The sequence below is a fragment of the Tamandua tetradactyla genome, chromosome 8 (assembly GCF_023851605.1).
Source record: "Tamandua tetradactyla isolate mTamTet1 chromosome 8, mTamTet1.pri, whole genome shotgun sequence".
Classification (NCBI taxonomy): domain Eukaryota; kingdom Metazoa; phylum Chordata; class Mammalia; order Pilosa; family Myrmecophagidae; genus Tamandua; species Tamandua tetradactyla.
Genome location: NC_135334.1, coordinates 120,396,449 through 120,419,640, shown reverse-complemented (window position 1 = coordinate 120,419,640; position 23,192 = coordinate 120,396,449). Strand labels below are relative to the sequence as shown.

Sequence of the window (23,192 nt, the reverse complement as noted above, 5' to 3'; positions counted from 1 at the left end):
CCATAAGACTCTCCTTAATTGTCACCTGGATAAAAAATTGCCTAGAATCTATTCTTCTATAAATGCCCCACTGTTGTGTCAGAGTGTTGCAGTATCCCTGTCCAAAGCTCTATACAAATACTGGTGTCAAAAAGGAAGTGTTAGGTCTCCCTCCCTCTAAGTCACTCAGTGATTTCTGCCTTATTCACTGCAGATGAGAAGGGGGGAGGACCTGGAACCAAAGGGCCAGTCCTAACGTGGATGGGTGAGTGCATTAGAGTTTGATGGCAAGTGAGGAAGAGTGTGCAAAAAAGATACCAAAACAATTCTTCACATGTCCATTTCTCATCAGGAAGCTCATAAGTGTGCTCTTGGAGGATCATTACTTTTTTTTTTTTTAGCTTAAAACACAATACTGAAATTAGTACAGACAGTTCTCTAACAGACTCTCAAGGAGACTGAGAAACATATCAAGATAGAGATCTATATTAGGAAAGAATCCTGGAACACTGGGGTCAGGCATATAATTAGAACCAACAATCCAAATACTTATATTATACAAATATTGCTTTGTTGAATAAAGTTTGCAAACATTTAGCACATGAAAAAGAATCACCTGCCCTCAAAAACGATAATATGTCATAATTCCACCTTCAGCAATACGGTATGAAAAAAGGCTATTTTTAGCTTTCCCACAGTCGTTATGGCAACCACCTCTTGGCTCCAGCTGTACACAATGTGTATAATTCTAGGGAAGTGGAAAGAGCAAGTTTCCTCTATAATGCAATTACGTACTTTCTACTTCTATGGTAATAATATCTTCGTCTGATTATAGATACTTGTTTAGTGACAGTCAGTTGGCCTTAGGCTATAGTTCTAGAGGGTTAAAAATCTCATACATCAGAGGTAAAATCAGTGAAAGAAAAACAACAACAAAGGATCTCTATAAAGCACTCTGCTATTACACAACGAGATATCAATCCTATGGAAACCAACAATAGGAAATATGCCATTCAGAAGCAGTATAAAGGGCACGTGGTAATGTAATTATTTATAATGTGTAAGTAAGAATGTTTTCAGATGAGGTGGTAATTTAAGAGTTTCTCTTTCCTCTTGCACACACTGCTAATGACATATCTGGCCTCCCTTGCAGTTAGTTACAGCCCATGACTAGTTCTAGAAATGGAATGTGGGCAGCAGTGATGTATACTACTTCCAGACCTGGCCTATTAAACCTCCTGCAAAATTATCCTGATTCCCATTTTCCTCATTTGCAAATTCTCCAGTGAAGAACTCCCGGGCCCTAGGAAGCAACAGAGCCCCTAGATGGAAGGAGATCCCTGAGAGAATGGGCCCCTGTCACCAATCGACACTGGATATGATGTGAGGGAGAAATAAACCTTGATGGTTTATTCTGAGAGTTGTGGTTGTCTGTTACAGTAGTTAGCCTGCTACAATGTATACATCTAGTACCTCCTTTAATTCAAGTGGACATACATGTTCCTTCTCCTAACCAAGTACTGATTCATATAATCCATTCACATTTCCAACTAGTCCTTAGCAAGTGCCACAGGCATCCCATGTTGTCAGTTTTAGTCCAAAGCCTATGTTGGCTTTGCACCAGATCATTTCTCAATCTCAGTTTAAAATCAACTTCATTTCTTAAAGGCAAGGGTCTAATTCATCTTCTGTATACTCTATGATACATCCAAGGTGAATGGACAGGTTCTCTTCTTTGCTTTGCTTTAATTAATGTCTCAGCTATAACTGTGATAATGGCTGATAGGTCGACAGAGACAGCAGTGAAGTTCCTAGCACATTACATTTATACCATTTACTAATTATGTAATTAATTAGTAGCCTTATAGATAAATTATCAATCTCTTTGGGCCTCAGTTTTTTTCAACTGTTAAATGTGGAGGGGCTGGTTTCAATTATTTTAAAGTACTGAAACGCTATGATTCTTTATATCCAATATTTTTATGCTCTGCAAAATGATTTCACAATTACATCTTTTGCTTCAGTTATCACCAACACCCTTAAATATTCATTTTCTAATACCTCTGGGTTTGTAAGCATTTTGTTTTTTAATCGAAACACCTATTATCCTGAATTATACTATATCACTTGCAGATGCCAAAACCAGGATAAAAGTGATGGCCCAAGTTTCATTCTTCCAGGGTTCTACTTTGTCTGCCTCAAATTTCTGCAATCTCCTAGGGCTCTGGTCCAGTTTGATCATTGCTACTTCTATATCTGACCATCAGAGGCATATTCCCATTGTCACAAATAACAAGCGCTTGATGGGTCTAAAGGGAAATTTTACTAAAATAAAGCAATTGAAATATGCAAAACAGTCTATGTAAGAAGGAATTACATACAAAAAGCTGAGAAGCAGATTTTCAACTAATCTCTGTAAATGATAAATAAAATGTATTCCTAAACTCAGTTTGCTCTTCGTGAAACGGTGAAAAGCTACCAAAGTTAACTGAGTTAACACAAATCAAGTTCTCAGTAGAGTGCCTGGTACATGATATATACTCAATAAATATTAGCTGTAATCCCTGACGGGAGCTAGTTTAGAGGTTTCTTAATAGAAGTAGAGTCCTCAGAAGAAGAGTCCCTATTCCAAGCTATGACTCCTTTGGGTCCCTTCCAAACTCACAGCTACTTTTAAGAGAAGGATAACTGTAAAGCTCTAAATTCAGCAAGTGTTCAAGATGCAAGCCCAGCTCTTTTCAACAGGTTATCTTTGAGGGTCTAGCCACTATTAGGGTTTTCCAAGCAACAAGTGAACTTAATTACAATGTTATACTTTATGCTACTTCAAATTTAAAAACACCACAACACCATTAAAACTCTATTTCTCAACAAAAATGAAAACACTGCCAGTGTATCCTAGCAGGAACTGGAATACGGATGGGGTTACCGAGCAGAGTCTTGGCCTCTAAGGCTTGGTTTGCTATCTTATATTCTCTTCATAACATGTTCAGCATCCTTCCATTCTCTCAGAGAGAAACAAGAAGCTAGAGGATGGGGTCTTGCTTCAGTAACTCCACTCATCTTGATTCTGACTGGAGTGTGTACAGCTTTAAGAAGGTATTCCCGGGAACATCCCAGGAACTCTATCTGCCCCCTCAGAATAGCAGGCGATTGAGTTAGTGAGGGTGACTCAGGCAGGCTTTTTAATCCTGATCTAAAGGAACCACCACAACCCTAGAGAGAGAAATAAAAAGGGAATCGAGTGGAAAAGGCCTCCACACCTGATGACTCATGCTCCACCACAGGACTCGTCCAGTATGTTATTCTGTGGTTAAGAGGCAGAGGTTAGGTTCATTAGTCACTTCAGTGAATTTTTCAAAGAGAGGATTCTCCCCTATAAATAATAATGAGCTCTGCCTCTACAGTGTTTGTGTGTAAGCTCATGACTCACCTGTCTCTCATGCCTGGCAGCACCAATTGTGTCATCTGCAAAAGGGAAAAGCAAAACATTTATGACAGCTGAGGGTGCAGGCAAGAGATAAAGCTTGAAGCAAACCCACCACCACAAGGAAGAAAGAAAGCATGACACCAGTCTCTACTTCTATAGACAGCAGTTTATTTTACATTCTCTATATAATTTGGTGGTGTCAAGAATGCATAAAAAGGAATCAGATAAAATTATTGGAGATAACACGGGATCCTTCCAGTGAACTTGGCTAAAATTAGCCTTGCCTGAAGTGTAATCCTGGCACAGAGACTTTCACATAGTAAAGGATTTACAGTGAAATAAAAATATGTATTTTTTAATTGAGAAATCTTCCCACACATACAGTCCATACATGGTATACAATCAGTGACTCACAAAATCATCACATAGTTGTGTATTCATCACCATGATCATTTTCAGAAAATATGCATCACTCCAGAAAAAGAAAAAACTCATTCATCCCATACCCTTATCCCCCTCTCTCACTGACCACTAGTATTTCAATCTACCCAAGACTTAACAGTGAAATTTAAGTCTCCCAAAATGCATTCTCAGAAAAGGATATATATTGTCACAAAAAATATTCTGCCTACCCAGATTATTTTCTAACTTCAAGAATTCAAATAATCTTTTAGAATTTTTTTAAAAAGCCTTTAAAAGAATATCATAAAGTGACTTATTGGCAAATATTAAGTGTATTATCACATTCATTTCTCTTACTGGTCTAGCTAGTCATAAAACTCATACTCCAAAAAAGCTAAGGTTTTCTGTGATCTCCAGGAACCAACAATGAAAAGCTGACATCTGCATTTTTAAAGGACTTTATGATTGCTGACTAAATATATTTAATAGGACAAGAGAGCCTACTTCTAAACTCTGTTTTAAGATACTGTTAATTAAGAAAAGTTAAGGAGCCCAATGGCTTAGTCAAGATCACATATAGTTACATACTGAGGTTGAAACATGATTTTCTGACTCCTAGACATGATCAGTTCTCTAAGAAACAAATGCTGTTTTCTAATAGAAAGGTTTCAATGCATGCCAAACATAGGAATTTCAAGCTTTCTATCTTGAATAATACTATGTATTAATTAAAATACATAGTATTCTGATATAAGAAGGGAAATTTTTTCCTACAAACATCTTGGAGAAAGATGCCAACCAAAAATGCCAACCAAATTTTACCAAGGTACAATCTACTATATGTGGTATTCCCAACCCAGATGTCAACCCCAGAGCTGCTGTACACATTTTCCCTGTAAAACACTGCACCAAAAAGATCAACTGCCACATTAACAACTTCCAAACATACAAAGTGCCTTCAAAGCCTAGGAGAATTATGTCAACAGAAGCATCTGGATTTGGTAGAATCTTCTGGCCCAGATAAACAAGGAGAAACCAGAAGAGAGAGTTTGGCCCAAAGTATTCTATTTCTCCTTTTCTCTTACATTTTACATTTTTCATATTAAACTCATCTTCATAGGATGATTGGGCAGAGAATACTAATTTTCCTCCAACACTTATCCTTTCCTTAATACATACTACTCAAGCTTTCAGTTGGACATGTGGCCTTTGTCTCACACCCACTGTCCACATAAAAATGTCATTCCCTACAACTTCTCGCAGCTGCATGTAGCCTTATGCACCCTATAAAATATGGACAGAAGTAATACATGCAACTTCTTAGTCATGCCCTTAAAGGAGGGAATTTATGACCTCCCCTTCCCTTTTCCTGTTACTGCTGGCCGGAATGTGGATGTGATGGAAGAACCTAAAACAACCATCTCAGACCTCAAGAAGAGGGTGCTACAGGGCAGAACAATGAGACAAAAAGAGATTGGATCCCTAAGGATTACGGAGCTGCCATACCAAACCTTAATTACCTACACCTAGTTTTATTCATCTGGAGAGAAATAAATTTCTATTTTGCTTATGCCACTATTGGATTTATCTGTCACAGCAGCCAAACCAAGGTTTTAACTAATACAATTGACCATTCGTGTTGACAAAAACTGTTCAGTGTTCACAGGTTAAGACTTAACCCTCAATTTTTCCTAGTTTATAAAACATCGTCCTGTATTTTTTCTATCTTCTTTCCTAGGTTAGCATGAACCAATTCAAAATGTGCTCACAAGACTTCAAACCAAACTTTATGGAACCAACTTAAAGAAAAAGCAGATTTCAGAGTTTCTTCTTTCAAAGTCACTTTTTCTATTCTCAGATTAAATACTAAAACATTGCAAATTTCTTTGCACATTTCCTAAGATTTGTCTCTTTATAGGAACACATAGTAACTGCTCAATACACAGCTACTGAAAGTTTAAGGTAAGTGTAGTATGTAAGTGAGGCCAAAGTTCTACTCCGACCCTTCCCCTTGCTAGCTGTGTGACCTTTAAGTTCCTCCTCCCCCTCCTCCTCAGAGGCTCTTATCTAGTAAATGAAGAGAGTATCTATATTAGAGGTAATTGTATTCTGAATCTCAAATGGGGTCCTGTAAGCAGTGGACCTAGCATACAGCCTGGCCTAGAGGACACCTCCAGGAGAAATCAGTGTGCCCTCCATCACTGTGCACTATCCTTTTAGGATGCAGCACCACTAAGGACCTAGGCCTACCTTCAAGCATATTGTGCCCTAGACAGTTCAGAGCCAGAAATGACACATTAGGAAGTCATTTAGTTCAACTCGCCACATGGAAGTTTTTGCCCAGTTCCACCCATACTTAAAAATAAAATAACTCGGTTGGGACCTTCTTGGGGTGATGGAAATGTTCAAAATTGGACTGTATGTTCTGTAGTAGCCAGAAGGAAAAATCTGAGAGGATAGTATGGCAGCCCATAACAAACTCTGGGATCTGTCTTATAACTACTTGTTGAAGAGTACTTTGAAAACTATTGCTTTTTTCTTTCTTCGCTTTGCATATGTTTTATTACACCATAAAAAAAGGTTTTACAAATAGGATTGTGATAAGGTTGCAAAACTACAAATTTACTAAAATCATTTAATTGTTCACATGTAAATTATCCATCAACAGAGCAGGGTATTTTTTTTACCTCAATAATCATGCAGTAAGAATTAAATAACTGAAATCACAAAACACATCTGATATTACTTTATTAAACCCAGGAGATAAAAGAGCAGTTAAAATGCTCCATGGATGGAGACTGATGTCCTGGAGAAACATGAGGCGATAAATAATCATTCTTCTGTTCAGCTCACCACCCATACCAGCAAAATAGATAGACAAATAAATTATTACAAAACAATGCTATGCATGGCACAAGAGAGGCAGAGCCAGAGGGCACCAACTCTTAGCAAAAGGACCAACCACGTCTGGAGAATCAGACAGAGCTCCACAGATTATGTTTCAGTTCAGTTCTGAAAGAATAAATAGGAGTTCACTAGGCAGGATAAAAAGTTCATGTAGAAAGAATAAAATGGAAAAAAGAAAAGAGCTGTGAAAAACTTCAATGCATGTTATAGAAGAGATGCATTTTAAAATCTTTTGGCTGCATGAATTAAAAGAAGAATTAAATTAAATTAAGAAGTAAAAAGCATGTGTATCCTGGTACATGAAGCTTGCATTTTCATTTAACACTACATCTTTGACAACCATCCATGCTAGGACAAACAGATGCACATCAGGCATATTAACAGCTGCAAAGTATTCTATTTGGGATAGATTATATCCTTAACAGTATCTGAAAACATTTTTTATTTAGTGGACATAATGCTTAGCTAACATATAAGGAAGTTCCCAAGCATTTCATGAAGAGAAGCTATTATTCAGTTTCCCAAAGCCCTGAGATCACTAGAAACAGAATAAGGAGAAGACAAGTAATAAAAATGTCCTTACCAGGGGATGCATCTGTGTATACACATGCATACATTTGTAATGAGGGAGGCTTGTTTACTGCCAAGTAACTACGTGGAGTTGAGAAAAGGTAGCCACTGCCTGTTTAGTTCCCCTACTCAAAAAGAGAGGAGAAAGAATGGGATATGGAAGCAGCAATCAATTTGGAGAACTACCAGGAAAGTCCACAAGATCTGCCAATGGACTCTTTTATGCTGACCAGGTATCTCAGTACCATCTGAATATTAATAAGCAGTCACACACCATTTTAAAGTTCAGATTGGACTTTTTCCAAGACTCAAATTTATACATTTAAGTACAGTCCAATAGGAAATACCACTTCTAGTTGGGATGGTGGGGAAATACAACTTCATACACTGAGGGCTGTTTTTATTACATGTCACATATTGCATCTCCTTTCTGAATGGCAAAAGATTAGCCAGAAAATGACCAGAGACAAAAATGAAACCCCACAAGATAGAATAATTATACTTGAAAAACTATACCAACAGCACGATAAACATGAAATGATTTCTTGGTGGTCTTGGAGTTTATGGACATATTCAGAATATATTTTTTATACAGGTAAATTGAAACTCAAGAAGTTGGATTACAGTTGCATCATATTACCCATGAGAAGAAACTTGGTTTAAAAATAACATAACACAAAGAAAGAAGCAACTTAAAACAGAGAAAGAGGCAGTGCTTTCGATGCCTGCCTATAACAGGGGAAGAAATGCTTAATGAATGCTCAGTGACCCAATGGTTCATCAGCAAAGACACAAATCTACTCCTGACAGAGAAGATTCTTTCTTATTCTAATTGGCTTCCCATCTAAAGTTCTGACTCTAAATTATTTTCCTTGCTATAAAACAGAACATGTTTTCTATTTGCCAAATACAGACAACACTGATAAGTCTTGGAAAAGGCAGCCTGAAATATATGCACTTTTATAAAGAAGTCTTGGAAAAGGTTGCCTAAAATATATGTGCTTTTATAAAGTTAATTAATACCTTCATCTATACCTCAATTATCTTTCCTTCTATATTTCAAGTTGTAATTAATTCAATTTCAGGCTTTCTTTGTTTGGGCATGTGTACACAAATAGTTCTTAATATTTCATGTAAAAGTAGAGTGGCTTCTCTGTGTTTAAATCATATTAAAATCTCTTTAATATCAAGTTTCATACAACATATTTTAGCTAAGTTATTAGTAGTCTCTTTTTACTTTATAAGCATTGATCTGTATCTTGATATCTGGTTATTTATACCAATAATCCAGGTTTTCTGTGAAATCTCTCTATCTAACAACCCCATTTCACAGCTCATAAACTGTTTCTGGAGCTAACTCAATATGCTAATCTTAAGCCATCTACAGGTGATAACTGCTACACTATGAAATTTTCTGTTCCTCTTAACATATTTGCAACATAGGATTACCATAACTTGGAATTTCAGTGATTAAGAATATTAGACAAGTAGTAGTAATCATGACTTCTTTACATGTTTTCCTCCATGTTGGAGTTGTTTCTAGAAGTGCACCACAAAACAATTTTAATTTTTTTCTGAAATAAAGTGGCAGTAAGCCACTTTGCTTACTGCTCCGCCCCCTCCTTAAAGAAACCTGATTAGAACAAAAGGGATCTGAATCAAGCAATGAAAACCGAACCCACACAATTTAGAAGAAAACGATTTCTTAGATGCAAATGACTTAAACAAGTTTACAATTGGAATCATTAAAAATAATTTTAAAAATCATAGTATAATAAGGAAAAGAATTACATAAAGTAACAATGATGTTACACAATGTCCGTTTTGAAGAAATTAAATGGTAGCTCTGTTGGAAATCATATTGGAATGACAGAATACACATTTCCTTTGGAAGCTGTATAATTTGAGCTGTATCGTACCAAGAACACACTTAATTAGAAATTCTTAGAACCTCACCTGTATGGCTAACATGGTATTCATTGTGCAAGAGGTGGAAAGCTTAATCAGCTAAAGTTTTAAAAACGCTTTGAGATCTCCAAGTATTATTTGATTCTTTCTTTATAAATGTTTAAATCTTTGTGAAAGCAAAGAGCCCTCCTTACCAGTTTCTCCCCCATCCCATATTACTTAACCTTAAATTCAACTCCATACCATTAAAAAATTTCTTTTGTAATAAATTTTAGTTTGTCTCAAGTTAAAATAATTTAATCAAAGAAAAATAACTTTCTAGAACATAGGGCTACATGCCAGTTAATAATAATGAATCTAAAGCTGTAATTTATAAACACTAAAAAAAAAAATAAAAATAATGTATATATCATCAAACATTTGTTTTTTTGAAGTTTAGTATGCTATGGCATGCTAAGAGTTCCCATTACTTACGTTTTACCAAAATAGGACGGCATTTCAAAAGTGGCACATTTTGGGAAGAGAAATTAATACCTAAAGTTCTCAAAGAGATTTTTACACTTTCACCTAAATATAAGGCATTTATCCTATGAAACATTTTCATTTTCAGCTGGAAAGAACTTTAGATGCAATCTACAACTACTCTCTTTTTTGAAAGAAGAAAACTGCAGGGTGACTGTCATGAAGTTGGGCAAATCCATCATTCTGTAGTTAGACCAGAAACAGCCCATTACTGTGAAACCCTAAGGACTAAATGCAAACAATAATGCAAACATTTTAAAAATAATCTCTCAATTAAATATAATTAAGCCTGCAGAACAGAGGTTCTTCTTGCCAATTTCCACATTAACAGAGGGCTCCCCCTCCTGGTACTCTGTCGCAAACCAGAGTTAAATCCATGTAAGAAAAAGGAAGTAAATGTCACTCCTATGCTTTTCATCCATCTGTCCATCCATACAAACATTTATTATCTACTTCATGGGCATGGCATGGCATGGCATGGCATTAGCCACATATGGATGAGAAGTCTGTACTGAATACATGGTGGTATTAGAAGGAAAAAAATTAGTATTTCAAAAGCATGCAAAAGGCATCATAAACAGAGTGCTATGATTTCAGAGAATCATAGGGATGGGAAGAGATTGACTAAAGTAATCTATTTTAACCCCTCAACTCTACAATGCACTTATTCACTTTGAAGAGACTGAACACTTGGGATCACCTGGGACAGGATAGCTCAAATTCAAATTCTTAAAAGGCCAGGTAGTAAGGTAATGAGTAAAGTCAGTCATTTTTTAATCTATTGAATGAATAGATTCTGTGGTGATATGGAATGTAGGCCTAACCACGAGGCACACTCAGCTGCTATTAAGCTCCAAGCACTTGTTGCCAGGCTGCAGTTTTGGTCTGTATTGCTCCATCTGCAAGGATTTTTACAAGAGAAGCTAGTAACTGGGTGTGAAATTTCCCACTTTTGAAAACACTGTTTGAACCAACCAAAATATGTTGGTATGCTGCATATGGTCCAAAGACCATTGGTCTGCAACCTCTGACCTATAATCAGAAAGAAAAGAAACTTACCTTCAGTCCATTCCCAGTTTTTGGAAGAACCAAAGATTAGGAAGTCTGCACAATTTGCCTCAGTGTAAATGGCAACAACTGATCCAAGTTCAGTCTTGTTGGGGCACATACAACAAACGCAATCTTTATTCCCAAAGACCTGGAATTTTTCAGTTTTTAAATTTATTCATTTATTCAAAAAGCATGTGTGGTACGCCTACCATAAATGAGAACTGTATGTTTCATATTTGTAAAGAACCTGGTACCAGCCCTCATGAGGCTTACAATCTGTAGAGTAAGAGAAATGGTTAACTAAAATGAATTGCTGAGTGAAGGAAAGACATGCAGTGCATGTTATGGAACTGCTTGACTGAGAAACCTAATCTAGTCTGGAGGCATCAGAAAGGCTCCCCACTCAATACCTACTCTCTGAAGTAAAACTTCAGTTGAAAACTGAAGGATGAGCAGAAATAGTAAAGCAGGTAAACAAGGGAGACTTCTGTGGAAAAGAAACAACAGCCCAACAGAACATTAGGTTCAAGAGACCGAAAGAACCAAACTCCATAGAAGGTTAGAGGTAAAGACCTGATATGAAGATGGAGAGGTGTGGCAGGAGCCAGGTCAAGTAGGTCTTTCCCTGTAGGCTACATTCAAGATTCTGGATTCTGGACTTGAAGAAAAGGAGAATTCATTCAAGGATTTAACAGGTGTGTGATATGATCTGATATAACATTTGGTGGCAGCATGAAGACTGGATTGGAGGAAGTCAAACCATATGAAAAAGGCTAGTCAAGCTATTCTAGTAGTCTCTTCTGAAAAACTTAATGGCTTGGAGTTTGGAAGGAATCACTGGGTATGGAAAGAAGACAGTTGATTTGAGAAGTATTTTAAGAGGAAGAACTAACTGGCCTTGATTAGGTGTGTGTGTAGTGTATGTCTGTTATATCATGCTTCCCTTCCCCATACTAAATATCTCTACTTTTTTTAGCCACTCTTAATAAAACATGACTTCAAATCCATACCTTGGTTGAACATTTGATCAAGGACTAAATTCTTTGTTTAAGACTCCTCACCCTCTACTCCCATCCCACCACAGGCAAATAAAGCAAACAAAACTCAATGGTACTACACTATATGTGGAGGTTGTCAATAAATTTTACTTTGGGTCACATCCTCGTTCTGCTCTAAGACAGCTAACAAAGAAGGCTGAAAACCTCAACTTGTTAGAACGATAGCCTGGAAATTCCCTAAGGGGGTCCAGCTTTATGTAGTGCCATTCTCTTTTTTCACTTTATCCACCCAGTGTAGCAGCAGCTTTGGGGTCCAGTATCACCTGAACAAATTGTTTCCCCATCCTTAGGGTAGGAGCTGTGGACAGTTCAGGTAATGTTTGAGCAGTGCTCATCTGAAGAGGAGTGAAAAGTCCAGTATCTTAAGGTCCCCAAATAGTAATTAAAGGAAATAAAGACCAGTCTGGCTCAGAGAAGGAAGGCAATACCAAATTTGCCAAATGTTAAAACAAGTGATCTTAAATCACAAATGATCGGTACAAACAAGATCTGATTCAGGAGCCATCTTTGGATTGACACGGAACTCAAAATACAACCTGTGTGAAACTGGACCCATGTTTGCCTGCCTCTGGAGTTTTGGTACTTCCCCCATTTCCCAAGATTTCTCTTAACTGTAACCAACAGCAGTTCAACAATTTCATTGGCAAACACTCAGTATTCTGGGATGAAACCCCTCCAGGCATAAAAGCCAAACTTTTAGAGGAGTGTGGCTCAACATCTGGAGCTTTAGTTATCTCTAAACTCAGTCATTTCTGGTTTGAAGGTTATCATTCTTGATGAGAAATAAGCTTTATTTGAGATGTTAGTCACAGAGCATCTGAAATTATAAGAGAAAAGCCCAGCTATTAGGACCTTCTCTTTCAGTTTTAGACCTGCTCTACCAGCCATATTGATCACCTAAACAGAATTACAAAGCCATCAATCTTTTTACCTCGGCACTTAACTGTTCTGCCAAGAATAAGAATAAGATCAAATTTAACCCTAAAAGATTTGGGAGCAAAACTGGAAAGACATGCAACAAGGCTTCAATATTCCTAGGGTTGTCTTAACTACCAATATTACGCCTGGTTAAAGCAAAGTCCAGTGAAGTAATTCACCAAGAAGGAACAAAGGAATGAACCTAAATTAGTGGGCAAGATGGAAAAAAAAAAGAGGAATAATTAGATGGTCTGGGAGGGTTAAATTACACTTTATAATTAAACATCAGATGTTTATTGCCAGAATTAGTTGGGTAACTATTTCTTCCCCAGTATTCTTCTGGACCATGACACCACTTCATACGATAATGACCTGCTTTTGGCCTCAGGGTATTTTGCTTTTACCATTCCTCTAGCTGGAATATGAGATTTAGGCAGTTTTCAAAATCATCTGACCTTGGGACAGGAACTGTGGCCCCAAACAACAGCCTTGGATCTGAAGGAATCTAGTAAAGCCAAGTCATTCAAAGCTCACTGGGGACTTAGCAAAAAATGCCAGGCCTTAACCCAGCAAATATTTTCAAATTAAGGGCATGGGCCCAAGATGTCAGGAACAAGCAGATTTCTCCAGCCTCACTCCTATCATGTTATTAGGTGAGGAGATAAAACTTGGTCCAACTGATAGTAAGAAGAGATTTGTTCTCTTTCTTTTGTAAGCCTTTTCTTGAATCATTTATTGTGGTGCTAGGCTGCAGAAATCCATGCCTAGTTCCCCTGATGTCCAGCCATCATAAACTGGAACCAGGCCAGTTTTCATACTTCTTTTAAGTTGCCTCAGGGCTCCAAAGGGTCACTACTACTGAACATACAGCGCTGGCCTTGGCAAAGTAACATAGTCAACTAAAGAAAAACAGGCACAATTCATCAAAATATAGCATTAGGGAAAATCACAACAGCCTGAAAGTACACAGTAAATTTCAGAGTGTCACACAAAAATTCATCAAAGCGAATGCCTAGTTCTCATTCTAAATAAGGTAAACACATATACCATAAAATATATATTGCCATGTCACTCTACCTCTAAAACTGTCTTTCTGAAGTATAGATCGGATTACCCTTAAAGCCTTTGATGGCTCCCCATCCTCTTGAACACAGTGCTCAAATTCCTGCACAATGACATCCTAAGATGTTTTCTGTTCTTCTGGTTAGCTACTATCTATCACTCACTTTCTTATGCTCTAGCCAAACCATTTTCATATGTGAACAGTTACCAGTAAACTGCTACAGAGACAATGCTTAAAGTAAAACAAAATTATTAGGCTGTAGTCCAGATGTTATTAATTCCATAATGTATAATATGACGGTTATGAGTTGATTTTCCATTAAAAGTGCACATCACAAAGGTAGAGGAAAATTCAGATCTACAATAAAGATAAATTAAAGGATGATTATTTGTCTTAAGGAAGAAGTGTTCTAAAAAGCAAACTTCCTGTTTTCTAAAGGAGATGTGGTTTGCAAAAAAAGGCTTACATACAAAAATGTATACACTCAGTTCTTCTGCTGGTGATACCTCACATCAGTACTGCTCACAAGTGTCTAATAAATTAGCATTTGTCTCCATTAACTCATTTCATGAGAACAAATGTATATGCCAATGAGAAAAAGGAAAGTAGAAAAGAAGGAATAGGCAAGAAAAGTTTTTATAATTTGTCAAGATATTAGGACTGCTGCCTCATTTTATGTCATCATTAATTTAAAAGGCTGACTCACTCTACACGGCTGCTGGATCTGCACTGCTCTGTGCACACCCTTCCTCCCGCACTACGAGGTCTCCACGCAGCACAGCACGCTGCCTGCTCTCACATCCCGCACTACTCGTCTCCACGAAGCAACAAGACACGACACGCTGCACGGAGGACGCAGTCTGGTCGTGGAGCACAGCACGCTGCCTGCTCTCACATCCCGCACTACTCGTCTCCACGAAGCAACAAGACACGACACGCTGCGGAAGCACGCAGTCTGGTCGTGGAGCACAGCACGCTGCCTGCTCTCACATCCCGCACTACTCGTCTCCACGCAGCAACAAGACACGACACGCTGCACGGAGGACGCAGTCTGGTCGTGGAGCACAGCATGCTGGCTGTTCTCACAGATCAAGGTTAGGACCGTGGCCTTTTATCATTACTCCGTAGACTACCAGTCAAGAATGCATGTTTTTGGAGACAGAGAGGACCAGGGTTTTACAAACATGTAAGGGCAGACAAGCAGGAAGTGATGAAAGAAAGTAATAACGTTCCTAGAGTAAAAATCCTAGACATTTTATCTGCCATAGGAGTTACAATGATTAGAAGACTATTGTAGCTAGTATTAGCAATTCTATAAAATAAAATTTAACCACTTGAGCATATTTTTCATCACAAATCATTACAATATATCATGAAATATATATAGTTTTAACACTCATTATTTCTAAGCATTCAGCCAAATATAAAATAGGGAAGAAGAGATTATCAAAATAATAGATTCGTTATTTGAAAAGGCAAAACTACAAAACACACAAACTCGAGACTGGAACTGTTATTGAGTTTGATCAAAAAACTATTCACACACACAAAAAAGTTACAACTGTACAGATCTATAACAAATCTTCATCAGCTCTGAGTTTAACCAAATACAATAAAATTAAAACAATAGTTTTGGAGCACTATTCTAAGAGGTTTACATGTATTACCCTATTTAATTCTTCTGACAAGTCTGCGAGAATTATCTTCCTCAATTTATAGATGAAAAACTGAGCATAGAAGTTAAAAAATGCTTACCCATGGTCATATAACTACTAAATGGTGGAGTTATTTAATTAACTTGAAAGCTCATACAGATAATCAAGGAAGGATTATTACAGTTAGAGAAATATGCCAAGGGAAATATTGTTAAACCTATATATATATATTTATACTAAACAAGTTTTTATATACATTAAGTGTATGCTGTGTAGGGCCTGCTCCAAATGTACCTACAAAACCACTTGCTACTCATATTCATGTACCTCACTTAAACTGAATATTACATGAGAACAAAATGTGCTTATAAGAACAAGAATGAATAACAAAGAGTGGGAGTGGTTATTTTAAAAAATAATTTGTCATTTTACAATATAATTCGAGGTGCCTTTAAGTAGCTAGCTACCAAAATTTTATTTGTCGTATCAGAATGAACAGCACTTTTAAACACACATATTATGCAGGAAGAGGCACAGCCATATATTAAAAGTTGGGCAAGGCTTAAGATTAAGGAGTCTTGGATTTGAAATCAACCATGTAGGGTTATGGTTTCTTTCAGGACATGAAGACATGAGGATAATTTTTCTTAAAATACCCAAATAGAGAAAAAGCATAAGACTAAGATGAAAAGTGAAAAATAATAATTAAGTTCTTACTTACATTTATCTGATCAATTCTTTGGTTAAATTATTTTAACATGGGACAAACCAGAATTTATTACAGAGAAGAATCAAATAATACTTGGAGATCTCAAAAGACTTAACATTAATAAATGCTAAAATTTCCCTGCTCCATATTACTTAACTTTTAATTCAACCCCATGCCACAAAAAAAGTATCAAAAATCCAAAGAAATGCCTAAATTGGTGAACTTCAAAGACAAATAGCAAATGAACATGACGTAGAAATATGATGGTAAAAACCAGAAGAAACAGCTAAATGAGTTAAAATACATGTACAACACTTAAACAATGGCAGGCACATAGAAAATAATAACAAAAAAATCAGCTAATATTATCATGGAGAGGGGGAGGAAAGAGATGGCCAGATACAAAATAGGCATTAAAAAATACAAAGAATTTTTTTCTATACGATAACAAAAACAACAAAAAGTGAGAAAGTTTTAATGGGAAAGAGATCTCACTCACAATAATGACCAAAAGTATAAATTATCTAGAACAAACATAAGACATATACAAGATTAAGAAGGAACAAATTCTAAATCTTCCAGGAAGAATATAAAAGACCTGAATAAAGTATAACATTTTTCTAGAAAGATATAATGTAGATGTCAATTCTCTCTCAAATTAATCTATAAATTTAATTCTCATTAAAAAATCTAAATGAAATGATGAAGTGTGTACATATGCATGTGTATGTGGTAAGGGGATATTGATAAGTTGAGTCACAAATTTATCTGGAAGAATAAATAAATAAGAATAATAAACAAATTTTTTTAAATGGAGGGAAGACATATCCGAGCAGATATTAAACAACAGAGTAATTAAAACAGGGCAAAGGAATAGAAAAATAGAAAAATGAAACTAAAAAGATAAAATTTCCATATCTAGCCAGTGGGGAAAGAACAGATTCTTTAAAAGCAAGTCAGTTAATCTATTTGAAAAAAAGATTAGATTAGAAATTAGAACTCTATCTCACATCATTCACAAAAATAAATTCTGCATGGCTGAATGATTCAACCAAACAAAAAATCAAAATAAAAGGTAACTATAAAGTTAAATAAGGAATTAAAGGAAAATATTTTTACAAAATTATCTTATCTTGAAGGTAGGGAAGAGATTCTTACGCCGAACATGAAACCCAGAAACCATAAGGGAAAATATGGAAGTTTTTCCATATGAAAAAATAGAATTTCTATATGACAAGACCGGACGACCAAACTTAAAATACAAAAAATGAGAGACTGGGAGAAAATATTTTAAAAATATGTAGCCAAGTGTTAAGACCCAAAATGCATACTGAGAGAGCTAACACATTTCAAAAGGCAAATAATTTAATAGAATAAACGGTAAAGACATGAAAAATCAATTTACACATATAAACATGGGAAGAATACACAAAAGATATTCAAAGAAAGTAATTAAATAATACATCATTCATTGCCTAAGGTAAATTTTTAAAAATTCATTACATCTAGTATTAAAAAGGATGGAGAAAGCATTCTTGTGTAATTTGGTAAGTATGTAAATCCGAACAAGTGTTTTTGTTCTGTCAAAAGCAATCTGACAACTACCAAAATTTTAAATGCAAAAATCTTTTAGTCAAGCAAATCCACTTCTCTACATTCATCCTATAGAACCACTCACACAAGTGTGCCCAAATACTGGAGAACTGTTTTTAATAGCACAAGAAAAAATACACATACCACAACAGTAAATCTGTCTACATGTTTTTTAAATAGAGGCAGCTAGCATATGAGTGAGCTGGGAGCTTTCACTGTTTACTTCCTACAATGCTGGACTGTTTTAAGATGTTACAATGGATACATGTAAGTTTTATAACTAAAAATCAAAGTTGCTTTTATTTTATTTATTATTATTTTTTTACATGGGCAGGCACCGGGAATCGAACCTGGGTCCTCGGGCTTGGCAGGCAAGCTTTCTTACCTGCTGAGCCACCATGGCCCGCCCAGTTGCTTTTATTTCTGTTGCAGATTGCAAAGAAGTCTCTTGTCTCAAGCCAGAAGTTAATTTTGGGGGTTCATATAAGGGATGACTGAATGGTGTGATGTATCTTCAAATATAAATTAAATTTAACCTATATAGTATTTTTAATCTAATACAGCATTTCATCTAACATGGCATTTTTCTAAATTTAGACTTCTTGCGGATTTGGAAAAATGCATCCTGACCCTTATTCCAAATTTAGTTTGTGCTAATGGGAGGAAAGAAAAACATAAATAATCCAAGTGCCATTTTTATTTGACTTTTGAGTACATCATATGTTAAAACAAAACAGTACCTATCAAATTACTAGGCTTAAATTAGGATTTTAAAACTAACTAAAACTTCTGAGCATTCTCCCAAGAGAATATATGCACCAAATAAGGGGTAACCTAGAATATATATCCATATCTAAATAAGAACTGACTGAAGTGAACAAATTGATTATGCCGATGTTCTTAAATAGAAGGGACAAAAAAGGACAGTATATTTATTTCTAAAGAGGTTGCTTACCTTACAAACACAAACAACATTAATATTTATCAGTTTCTTGATGAGCTGCAAAAAAAATATTGATAATATAAATTTGATAACAGAAGTGACTATATGGATATACGTTGAAGTACCCCAGAGATGCACTGACAATTTCCCCAGATACTACTGAGACCGTGGAAAACGGCTGGAGCTGGGGAGGAGAGGCAGATTTTCTTTTACTCTCGGTATTATAATATTTTCCTATTAACAGCAGCAATTCATGCTAATGTGAAAAATACAAGATATAGTTACAAGTCAAATCTGAAAGTGAAAAGAGGCACTAAATCTAAAATAAATATGAACACTTAGCAATTTCTTCCTTGCCAATATGGAGAGTAGAAATTACTGAATCTAAGACTTTTCAAAAATTTTTAAAAATTTACATATTCTCTCAATAATATGCTTTTCTAGTTTTAATTAAAGGATTATGTATGTATCAAGGATACAGCTTTTAGTTTGGTAGAGCTGGTTCACCTGAATCAACCATAACTCTATGTTAACATATTTGTGATTTTAAATTGACCGCTAAAATCCTAATACTTAAAACAAAGCTGTTTATTGTGAACCATTGATTGTACACTTTGGATGATTTCAAGGAATGTAAATATATAACATATATCAATAAAAACTATAAAAAAACAAAACTGTCTTGATAGCAAGGATAAAAATAATAAGAAAAAACTACAGCGATTATTTCTTGAAACTGGCACTGTATAAATGAAGTTATAAATATTTTCTCCTTCAATCCTGGCAATATCCCCATGAAGCTGCCTACTTTAAGAGGAGGGAACTGATATTGAATGTGGTTGGGACCATCCCTAGAACAATTCGGGGGTAAGCAGAAGAACCAGAGTGCAAATTACAAGCAGTTGGACTTTAAGGCTCACGGTCTTAATCGTTACACTTCACTAATACCTGCCTGCATTCTTTTTCTCACAATAACATACAAAGAAAGACTTACATTGTCCAAGTCAGGAATATTCAAAAAGTATTCAGGATACTCATATGACTTTCCCACGTTGTTCACTGAAATAAGACAGGATCATTAGCCAGCTAAAGATACATTTTAAAGATTTTTTTATTGAAATAATGGGATTTAAAGTATCAAGATTAAAATGAAATATACAATTACATAAAATACTGTCTATGGCTGGAGTAATCTTGAATACATCTTTCTACCCAAAATCTATCCATCCTTAAAAGTCCAATTTAATGTCACCTCCTTCATTAAGCTTTCTGTACCTTCCATCCAACCCCCAACAAAAAGACTCACATTTCCTACTCAATGTCCACATTTGGGATTTGAGTACTCTGACTTTGGTAATATGGTTATCTGTGGATATTGTTTAATCCCTCTTTAGATCTTAAATTTTCATAGTATAGTAGAAAGAGCACAGAATACTGCAGTCTGTGGAGACTGGAAACTTGAGTTCTAGTTACACCTGTTTCAGAAAATGAATGACCTAAGATAAATCACTTAAGACATACATGTAGATTTCCTCATCTCTAAAATGAGAGCACCGACACAAATATGGCACACACAATGTAAGACACGCTAGGAAGTAGGAAAACCATAACGTTTCTGGCATCAGGGAGCATACAATTTACTAGGAAGAAAAAGGCACTAAACAAAAACAATCAAACGATTATTTCATTACAATTACAGAGTGCCATGGGAGCCTATTCGCAGACAGTCTGACATTGTCTGGGAAATGACGGAAGGCTTCTTTGTGGAACCAAGAGAGTGGGTCAGACCAAATGGTCTCCAAGAAACCTTCCATCCCTGCTAGTCCATAAGGCCCTGACAGTAGAGGTCATGTCTTAAGTCTTCCTTGAATCCTCTCCATCATCTAACCAAAGGTTGGAACTATAAGACAATCAAGAAGATATGAATAAATTTAAATATAATTAGGTGAATGATTTTAGTATTCAGATTTCTTTTGGTTTCCTCTGGCTCTGGAATGGCAAAGGCAAACCAATGAACATTTGCAGAAATCACAACTGATAATAATAAAATACCTTGGTATGTATTTTAATTAAATAAATGACTTATGCAACAGATAATCTAAACTTATTTAAACCAAAATATTATGATCTAGCATTCCTTGGCATCCATGTCAGTCAGCTACACCTTTATAACCTATAGTTGATTTATTAATGGTATTCTTTATTCTATTTGGTTTCCTCTCATCCCTTTTCGAATTTACAGAATATAATAATAAAACCAACATTTATCCAGGGTTCCTTTGGTGCCAGAGATGGCTGTAAACAATATGTAGTTTATATATATAGATACATATTTACACACATGTACACATATACACACATACATATACATATGCATATATACATATAAACACACTTAATTAGCACAACAACCCTGTTATGAAGTTCCTATTACTATCTCTCTTTAAAAATTAGGAAGGTGAAATGCACAGAGATTACATAACTTGTCTAAGGTCACAGAGCACAATAAGGCCAGGATTCAAATTCAGAAGCTGGGCTCTTACCCACTATGTTAAAGCTGTCATATGCTTTCAACCAGGATGTGATTCAGAAAGGCATCAGTACTAATTGGACAATGAACGGAAATCTGATAGCAATGTTTAATAAAATTGTGAACAGAAAAACTTCAATAGCAAAAGTATAATGAAGTTATGATCAGTCTGCTAAAGCTTTTAAGGAATTGTGCTAGATAAACCTGATAGTAATAATGGTAACTTTTTCAATCACCTAACAAATTTAGTAGCTCAAAGGAAAACTCAATATAGGACTTATATGTACTATAAGCCAGTTAGTTGCTTGAGCCTGTGATTCTCAAGATTTTATTTGCAAAATTTAGTCAGGATGGCTTGAACAAGATCACTAAAACTTGTCTGAAAATCTGTAAGCCAAGGAAAATGGGAAAGCTAACTGTATTCAATTAGGATTCATGCCTATTTGAAAAAGGGTAGTATCTAAACATAATTAAAAACAGCAAGTCCAAGTTCATTTCTATTTTGTTCAGTAGGGACCCCACCCATAAGGGTCGTGGGAAGCAGTTCTGTAAAAGCTCTATGTAAGCTGAAATTAGCTGAAGTGAGGTTTTACATTCATTTGACTTTGTTTCAACTTGAGAATTATAAATGATGAATAATTTATTTACAGAGTGACTAAGAAAAACAGTAACATGCCTAAATAATCTATACATAAGCAAAATATGCTTTACAAAGTCAATTCACGATAATAGTATCCCCAAAAGAAAGGCTCTGCCAAATTGTAACCATTCTTTAGGATTTAAAAAATTCCATCACATACAGCAAACTCCACTTCTTCTATAGCTAGAAAAGATAAGATTTCTATCTTTAGATTTCTTTTAAGCCAAGTGAAATTTAATACTATATTTCCAAATGCTAAAGAAACTTGAATAGTGTAAATAAATATTTTTTTAAACCAAGATTTTTTTTTTAATCTGGAAACTTTATAAAAGCAGCAGTTAGAACTCTGCAATATTAACATGTACTACAAGTACAAAGTCCAGCTAAGGAAGTCTGTGAATAACTGAGAAGCAGGAAAGTGTCATTCTGGTTAAGGCTCTGTTAAGAATAGAATGGTCTCCATATCTGTCTCTATTAATTGGCCAGAGGAAGCTCTCAAAGTTATCCACTCACACACTGAAAATGTGGAGATCTACTTAACACTGCCCTAAGAGAACACATACTTAACACCTAGAACTTCAGCTCAAAGAAATAAATAGTATCGTGTATAAGGGCTATACTTTTATACCAAAAATATACATCAGGTGGATAAAAACTGCTAAAGCTGGAATAGACCTTTCAAAACAGAGTCCACTTTTATGCAGGGAAGTAACATGCCAGGTCACACTGGCAATTTATCCTAACTAGAGATTGGGACTCCTTCTTTCTAAGACTCTAAGAATCTTTTCTGCTCTATTGGCTCCACATTTTGCCTGTGGAATGCATGCTACTCACTGTTTCTCCACAATCACCAATAACTTCAGACTGCTATAATTTAAGAGTACAGTGAAAAACTGTTGCTCTGAAATATTTATTTCCATAAACTGCAGAACAGTGCAAGTCTTTTGAAAAAGGTAAACGCACTGCAATTCTATGCCAAGACACTAAGTGGCAGCAATAACCAAATGGAAGGCAAAACTTCCTAGGAACTGCAAAGGGAGGAAAACAGGTTTTGGGTAGACGTGAAGGGTGGAAATATTTCCATCATAATTTAATTTCAGTAAGAGTGGGTGCATGCAACACTATCTCTCTATATTACAGGATTCATTATAGGATGCAACGAACCAAACAATGCTACGAGTTGTTTCAACATTATACACGTCATTGAAAATCCTTTGAAGCAATAGTATTTTAAATTAAGCCTAAAAATCTGTTCATTAGTGAGTTTTCTTGAATTCTTAAAGTGAGACAACAGAAACAGATCTTAAAAAAAATT

The 23,192-nt window shown here is 35.7% G+C and overlaps 1 protein-coding gene across 1 annotated transcript in view; it reads right to left on the bottom strand.

The window, feature by feature from the left end:
• The window catches only part of HSD17B12 (hydroxysteroid 17-beta dehydrogenase 12), a 171,578-nt gene that overhangs the window by 17,639 nt on the left and 130,747 nt on the right, over positions 1–23,192 (bottom strand). Inside the window, exons 5-7 of the mRNA XM_077114455.1 lie at positions 19,702–19,766; positions 18,720–18,764; positions 3,413–3,447 (exon numbers count right to left, since the gene is read on the bottom strand). Of these exons, the coding sequence (XP_076970570.1) occupies positions 3,413–3,447; positions 18,720–18,764; positions 19,702–19,766 (145 nt within the window). The remainder of the gene's footprint in view (positions 1–3,412; positions 3,448–18,719; positions 18,765–19,701; positions 19,767–23,192) is intronic.